Source organism: Pygoscelis adeliae, unplaced genomic scaffold, assembly GCF_000699105.1.
Source record: "Pygoscelis adeliae isolate BGI_AS28 unplaced genomic scaffold, ASM69910v1 Scaffold22, whole genome shotgun sequence".
Taxonomy (NCBI): Eukaryota; Metazoa; Chordata; class Aves; order Sphenisciformes; family Spheniscidae; genus Pygoscelis; species Pygoscelis adeliae.
This window is the reverse complement of record NW_008824350.1, coordinates 63066-71181: the sequence shown is the minus strand read 5'-3', so window position 1 is coordinate 71181 and position 8116 is coordinate 63066. Positions and strand designations below refer to the sequence as shown.

The window sequence follows — 8116 nt, the reverse complement described above, 5'->3', positions numbered from 1 at the left end:
AAAGGCCGGTGCCCTGCGTGAGGGAGAGCTAGCTGGGTCCGGCTTTGTCTTCTGCGAGAAGAGCGGCCGGGAGCACCGGCTGCGGCTGGTGTCTCGGATGAAACAACTCAAATTTGGTTTTTCCCAGGAGTTGCCTGGAGTGCTGCACATCTCCAGTGCAGCTCCGGTTGCTTTCCAATGAGATGACAGGTGCTCAGTACTCAGCCGTGTTGGATACCCAAAATTAGGGGGTGTTTCGAAAAGCATTAGTCGAAGTAACCATAGCTTATACTGTCGGCTTCGCGTTAGTTGTTTCGGGGTAGCTTTAGAGAGGGCTTCGGGGTGGTGGGCGAGAGGAGCGCTGACTGGAAGGGAAAGGGAACAGGGCAGTCTGTGGGACGTTCTTTTGGCTTTGCTTTTCCTGTCACAGTAGCGTGTGCTCTCGTGGAAGCCTGCAGATGCTTGTCCGCCCTCGTATTTTTACAGGATTTATGATTCTATTCAAACCACACTTTCAGAAGTGCAGCAAGTTAGAACCAAACGTATGGCTCTGGAGCAAAACCCTGGCTCCAGAGAACCACAGGCTCCGGGGAGGTTTTGGAGCTAGAGCTGTACTTTGGTGCGTGAGCCCTTCTCTTTAATTTAAACGAGCATGAAAGAAAACGTGGCAGCTCTTCTGTCCGCACAACTGCTGGGTGGAGCAGCTGGCCAGCCTTGGCTCCACGGGCCTCCCAGGGACCCACAGCACCCATATTGTTGGCGTATGTGTCATGTTCCTTTCTCCAGGGTGAAGGTTGTTCCCATGCAGGGCTGGGGTCGGTCCTGGCCCCCGTGCCAGTGGTCACAACCGAAAGGGTGAGACCAGGGGGCAGCCTTCTGCCTCCCCTGCTCACAAGAGCGGCCACCGGTCTGAAAGCTGCATAGCCCTCCCTGCCTGTGCAGCCACGAGCTCAGGCTAATGAAGCCATGCTTGTCAGTGAAAATTATTTGCTAAATGAAGCCGGTTCCGATGGGAAAGCTGTTTCCATACATTTGGGAACCCAAAATTTTGAGGGAGGTGGAAGGGGATGTTGAAGGGCAGAGTTGAGAGGTCTTGAATGTGGCCATGGCAATTTAAATCTGATTACTATGAGCAGCATTTATCCCGTCATGAAGATGGGCTGTGTATTTTTAGAGTTAGATTTCTAACAATGTCACTTGATATGAAGGTCCTACAGCCCCTTACGACCTTGATGCATTTACCTTGTGAATTATTATTAAGGAAGGAACAAAACACTGTTATCTGTAAAGCACAGTGTAATCCCGTAATCTCTCTAATCGGAGTTTTGACTGCAGCTTTTTAAAATAGGTCTGATGCTAAACATCTCTGGCAAAAATTTGCTGAGGAGGTGAACGTATTTACAGTGGCAAAACAGTTTGCATATGTCTCTTTTTCAAACTTCCTTCTCAAGTACTAGACTGAAATTAGGCAGAAAAATCTGGTTTTATGGAAAACTAAATAACTTAATAGGTTCCATTTGCAATATTATTCAATCTCTCTTTTCCTAATCCTGCCAATCACGATTTTTTTAATGTCTTTTTGAGGGACTCTATGTTTCAGGGAAGTAAATGAGGCATAGGGAGGTCTGCAGCCTCAGGGAGAGTCAGAAGTTTAGCCCAGAGCCTGCCTTTAAAGCTCTGCCATTCCACTTCTGGTCCCTTGTAGACAAGGGATTTAGTGCCATGTGCTCTCTTCTTTCCCTTGGTCCTTTTCTCCCTATTCTGCTGCGTCTCTTTCTATGGCTGCATGAACTGGAAGCGGGAGAATAGCAGAGAGCTGAAGGAATGATAGGGAAGATATTTTTAGCCAGAGTGGAAGTTTAAGTGCTGGAAAGGAAAGACACAGTGGAAAAGCCCTGTGAATACTTATCTTGGTCTGGCATGAACTGCTGCCTCTTTTTGTCACGAAGATCTGCTCCTATCTCATGTTGCCTCTGCTGATGAAAGCTGTGACTTTTCATTATTTTTCCAATCGTGGGTGAAAACTTGCAAAATGTATACTTTTTTCATATATCTATATATATATTTTGGGGGTTTTATATATGTGAGAGAGAATCAATGTACTCTGGAACTCTGATTCCTTCTTTCTGGCTTTTTAATAAATGTTGATTAAACGTTATACTTTCTGTAGTATCGATTCCCCCTGTTCCCAGGTTATTGGCTTCACGGCGAATAATTTTTAGGTTTGTGGATTTTATTTTTTTTAATTCCCACCAAAAGGTGTGTTACTGTGCACAACTGTCCCTTCTTGGAATAGATATTAGTCTAGCTGAAATGTCAGTGTTTCTTCAATCTGCTGCAGCTTCCATTTTCTTCCTCGTTTGTCTGAAGGGGACAGGGGAAGGGGAGGAAAAAAAAAAGATGTGACAAGATTGCTGTTAATATTTCTTTACTTCCCAGCTGTAGATACACACTTAAAATAGCATGACTCATCTGTGCGTCCTTTGATCTCCTATGACTGATTTAAAATGCTGCTTCCCAGCAGGCACAAGGTGGTTTTACTTTCATTTGCAACTCTCCTTCTCAAAGTTTCTAGTCCCAACTTTGAGAGAAAGCAAGCAAGAAAGAGAAAATAAATAAACCAGCCTGGCTGAATGTGGGGAGAATTTGCCTTCAGCTGTTCTTGACAGTAGGTTTTGGATGACTGGTTTACGTCAGGAAAAAAAGTAGTTTTTTTTTCTCCATTTACTTTGATTGTATTTTTTTTTCTTTTTCCTTGACTTTTCTTTCTTTTTTTATTGCAAGCCTCTTATTAGGGAATCTTTCCCATCCCTTGTCATGCATTATTATTTACAGAGCAACTTAGGTGCATGTGCAATGAGGAGTGTGCTCTTGTAACACATGGTTTTCCAGATTTTGAATTCAATTTGTTCTTTTGGATTTCGATGAAACAAGAAGTCTTAATATTTAACAGCACTTTAATCCAGCAGCTGGTTCCAGCTAGAGATCTGTAATCGAGGCTTACTTTAAAGAACAATATGAAACGTAAAAAAAAAAGTGAAGTAGGCATCAGTTCTGTGTAATGTATATGTATTCCTTTTTGTTTTGCTTTAAATTAGAGAACTTTGTCTTTATTTCCTGTTGTGTTTTGAATTCCTGAAACAGAAAAAAGTGATTACATACAATTTGAAGTAGCTGCATCTAAGCTAATCTCATGCTTGGAGTTGAAGGATGCCAGTTCCAGCTCCTTAGATGTGGAAGGGGAGCCTTCTGAGCTCTAGGTGCCCTCGAGCTGGTAGCACAGCTCCTCTTGCCTGTTTCCTCATCTGTAGGCAGGGTCTAATGCTCCTTGCCTTTCCAAACTCTGTTTCCCAGCTCATGAAACGCCTGCCAGGCATGATTTCTTGTTGGTCAAAGGTAATGATTTACTATAGCCTCCTGTGAAATGCAGAATGCTTTCCTTTCATGCTGTGCTGAAGAGGCGTATTCCTGCTTTTTTCTTCTCAGAAACAATGGCATGTCCCTCAGTATTCCCCAACACCCACCTGAAAACAGCTCACGGATGCTATATGGAATGAAACATCTGGGCCCTCAGGTATTCAGGGTCTCTCCTCTGCTTTCAAGATGAGTTTCATGAGAATAACTTTTCTAGATAGTGACGCTGGGAAAGGCTGATGCAGATATGTGTGCTGTGAGTTTCAGTATTGTGGAGAAAACAGGACAACGTGGGAGGGTACAGTCCCCAACAACAGCAATAATGTCTGAAGGTTTGAGCTTTTTCTCATCAGCTTTCTCTTTGGCTTACCTTAGGGCTGGGCTTCAACATTGTTGGTGGGACAGATCAGCAGTACATTTCCAATGACAGCAGCATCTATGTCAGCCGGATCAAAAAGGATGGGGCAGCTTACCTTGATGGCCGATTACAAGAAGGAGATAAAATTTTAGCGGTAAGCCCTTTCTTCTGTCTCCCCGTGTGTTCTTGAAGTGCTGTGATCAGTGATGTGATATGAGATGCAGGTTTGCCGTCGCAGTGCACGGAGAGGAAGAAGGATGTGATGAATGCAGTTAGATGATGCTGAGGAAGCTCCATGGAAGCGGCTATCTTGGGGGTCTGGGGACAGCTTTGAGCACCAGGGAGATGAGTGCCTCTACACATGGGCCCATCTCTTCTGCCTTCTTGACTTGTCTCAGAAGCACTCCTTGGTGCTGCGTTTGTATTTCCTCTGTGACTTGCTCTGTAAGGTTTTAGAATCCATTAGACCTTCTCTTGCCCACAATGGATCGTCATTTACACACGTGTAAATAAAAGGAATCAGTCTCCCACCTCTGAGTTTCCATTTTTTGACTGGTAGTCGGTGATTACTGATCCTTGTGCTCAAGGGGATTTTTAGGCTATAAAACTTCTAGGCCATAAAACTATTCATTGCAGCTCATCAGGAGTAATACAGGCTGCTTCTCCTTTTAGAAAAATGTTTTGAAGTGACTGAGGTTCAGTCCCCATGGTTCTTCAGACAGTTGGCAATCATACAAGACAGTATGCTTTACAAAGTGATGAGTGAAGAAGTAGCCTCTCCTAGTGTGATACGTGATCTTTTAATATTCTTTGATTTTATTTTATGCTTGCTTATTATGTTCCACATGTAATCTTTCTAGTCACTATAGAGTGCCTTGCACTAGTTGGAGCCTATTATGGATCCAGAAAATGATACTAAGTTAAACAGAGAATATTATCCTATCTTTTCTTGACAGTTTAATATTTACATACTTGTGTTTGGGGAGCCTAAATATCAAGAGAAGAGAGGTACTGGATGTGATCTCAAGGGATACAACTAGGGGCAATAGGGATGAAAAAGAAAAACTAGGATGAATATCATCAGTTAGTGAATGAAATCAAGTAGGTTATAAAAACTTCTGCCATGAGATATTATTTCAAATTAAGAAAAATCCTAACGCTTTTAAGTGGATGCCAGTATGTATGCAAGTCTTTTTTTGTTTTGTTACATCAATATCCTTTTAACTGTATTTTCACAACACGCTTTCAAACAGAAAGGTTTCAAAGGTAGACCAGTAGAGGGAACAATGTGGGAAAGAGACTCGTAATAATAATTTTGCTGTAGCTGCTCTTTTATTTTCACTACACCTTTGATTTGTTTCCAGTAAAGCAACAGCATAAGAAGCTGCTGTTGACAAAACTGTCATCTTATATTCTGATTTTGCTTCTAGGTGGTTTTTTTCAGTACCTCTGTGTTTTGGCTTGGAGTTTCTCATGTTATCTCTCAACATGTGAAAATACATCTGTAATATGAATGGATGAGTATGGATCTTGCTAATTACAGTCTCATGCCCCAAATGCAGAATTTTGTGAAAGAGGAAGATTTTTGTCTCCTATTCTTCCTATGTTAGCCTACATCATTAAAAATTTGCTTTTTGCCCTTCAGCAACTGGTTCTCCTTTTCCTTTTTGCTAGGTCAATGGCAGAGACTTGAAGGATTTGCGGCACAAGGATGCTGTGGAACTGTTCAGGAATGCAGGCTGTGACGTGTCTCTGAAAATTCAGCGCAGGGTATGTTTTACCTTTTTCTTAGGGTTATTTCTGGCTCAGTTTAGACTGGTTTCTATGATTGATAGCTTTCTATTTCATGAGGCAGAAAAATACTATGTCCAGGTGCTTAATGTGAATTATGCATATAAAGATTTTGTTTGAACTATGGCCTTCTCTAGTTGACCACAGCTGTAATCATCTGTGCATTAATTGTTTGTAACAGTATCAGTAAAGAGGTGAGTTTGGAGAAGTGCCGGGGTCTTTGTTTTGCTGGAGTATGGTATGTTTTCTCACAGATCTCCTTTCTCAGAGGCAAAGGTTTGTCTGTGAAGACAGAATCTCAAGTTCTCCAGTTTTGTTTCAGAGGCCAAAATCTTACTGGAGACAACACTCCCCTGTTGTTTCAGAGGTCGTCACTTATGTTAGTGTTGAGATGTGTGTGCAGCCCACCACAAAGGAACAAATGTGGGCTGCTATAGTTTAAATATACTGGCACCATTTTGGATATAGAAGAGAGGAATCCTTAATCCACCGTTGTAATTTGAACATCCCTGGCTAGCACTGAAATTGGTGAAGGAAATACTGATCAGCCTGAAGCATGCTGGTGGCTCGGAGAGGTGGGTTGAGGCCCCTTTTCTGCTCCCTTAATAAAAGGAGTAAATCTTCTGGACCAGCGTATGGGGCAGGTAAGAAAAACAGAGAGAATTAGCGATGCCCTTTTCCTGGTAAAGACACCAGGAAATGGTGTGGTGGGAAGTGCATCAAGGGATGACTGGGTATGTGTGTGTCATTGCTTCTGCTGTATGAGACGTACCCTGCTCCAGCTGTTACAGTCCTAGTTTACAAAGTGGCAGCGAAACATGAGGGTGCCTGGTAGTGACTGGGTACCCTGCAGTAAAACTCAGTCCATCCAAAGCCGTTCTAACCCTCCTGAGTGTACAGGTACCTGGGGAAACCATCTTGCGCATCCTTACAGAACCACCTGGTCCTGACACAGAACTGGGGGCTCTCCTGTGATGGGCTCTGACACAAATACTTTTTTTTCCTTGTAGTTGCAGCCACAAAATGGCCCTGTGGGTCATCAAGGCAATGGAGAACCAGGTGGGCTTCCTCTAGCAGCCATTCTTGTGCCAGGCCTGGCGCTTGCTGCAGCAGCGGTTTGGATCTTGCTGAGGTATCGACAGCGGATGTGAAGAGTTCACATTTTGGATATCACTGCATATTTTACACAGCTATGACGTTAATTTAAAGATAGAGAATCAACGATCTTATCACAGACTGATGTCAAAAAGGATCATTGCCTATCATAAAGCTGCTGCTGCTGTTCTTTAAATATTGATTTTGTTGCAGGGTGGATGGAAGCAGAGGAAGGGATGTGACTGTTCATGTATAGAATGGAATAGCTCTGTTTTTGACTAATCTGAGGAGGTTTTGCCATCCCCCTCTATTTTGCACCATGAACTTTCAAACACACTCATGTATTCCATGTTTTAAGATGTGACTTTTGGTCAAAGGGGGTGGGGGTTGGGTTTTAAATCAAAAACATTTACTAGAGGCTTTGCCTTGTTTCCACTGAATTTTTCTTGAAACTAATGATCCCTGGCTGAACCATGAATAAAGAGAAGCCACGTGAAGGGTATATTATTTTTTCCATTGAATTTTTGTTGGTTGTTGCTAAATAAATGCCTTAAGAAAAACGTATAAAATTTAATCTGTGGTTTCACAGGTAAAATCATCAGTGTAGCTGCTGATTTAACAGTAATATGCAGTATTGGTGAGGTGTTCTACCAGTTCTGGAAAGATAGAAGATAGCCTGCTGCTAGAAAAAGACTTGGATTGTCAGAATGACTGCTCATTCTTGGGTCAGAGTTGCAAGAGAAAGCTTTCCACAAAATGCTAGCGTACCAGAGAGAGACAGGCAGACAATTGAATCACAAGGTTAAGCAGTGGCAAGAGATTTGGGCATGCTGAAGCTGCAGAAGAGTCTTTAAATTAGTAATGAAGCAATAGTTCCTCCATCCGTCAAGAGGGCTGAAGTCTGCATCTCTCAGGTTAAAAGTCTGTTTCGGGGGTTATTTTTTGCATGGGGAATACTCTAGATAAAGTTTTCTGTAGCAGCTAACTTGCTTTCTGCATTCAGAAAATCTTATGATGATTGAAAGGGGGAAGCCGAGAGCAGGCTGGGATCGTCCTGGCTATTGCTTGTTTGTGAAGACTGATGTGATGTTCAGGAGATAGACTGGCAGGTATAAGCCAGGCTAAGCCTTAGCGAATAAAACCAAAGGGAGAGACCCTTGCTCTGGAAAGCGTGTTGCTGAATTTACCTGCAGGGTCTCATCACCTCACTGTGATTTGAATGGTTTTTTTAATGCCCCAGCTGACATGAGCTCTGTGGGTAAGAACTGTTTCTTTTGTCTCCAAGAAATCAATGTGTTTTGTTGTTTTTGTAAAAGAAAAGCAAAATGCATGGTCTGGTTTGTATGATGCCAAAAAAAAATCACATATGCAATATATGTTTTCAAACAGAGAAAAACTGGTGTCTCGGTGCTTTACTTATCTCTATTCTTTATTATTCTAGCAGGACATTGCTGATGTATTTGGCATTGTTGTGTGTTT

General features: G+C 42.5%; 1 protein-coding gene across 1 annotated transcript in view; it reads left to right on the top strand.

Annotated features, from left to right (window-relative positions):
- The window catches only part of LOC103912829 (synaptojanin-2-binding protein-like), an 11372-nt gene extending 3945 nt beyond the window's left edge, over positions 1-7427 (top strand). Inside the window, exons 2-6 of the mRNA XM_009319237.1 lie at positions 5-166; positions 766-834; positions 3747-3905; positions 5426-5521; positions 6553-7427. Coding sequence (XP_009317512.1) covers positions 5-166; positions 766-834; positions 3747-3905; positions 5426-5521; positions 6553-6693 — 627 coding nt within the window. The 3' untranslated portion in view covers positions 6694-7427. The remainder of the gene's footprint in view (positions 1-4; positions 167-765; positions 835-3746; positions 3906-5425; positions 5522-6552) is intronic.
- Positions 7428-8116: the final 689 nt, after the last annotated feature.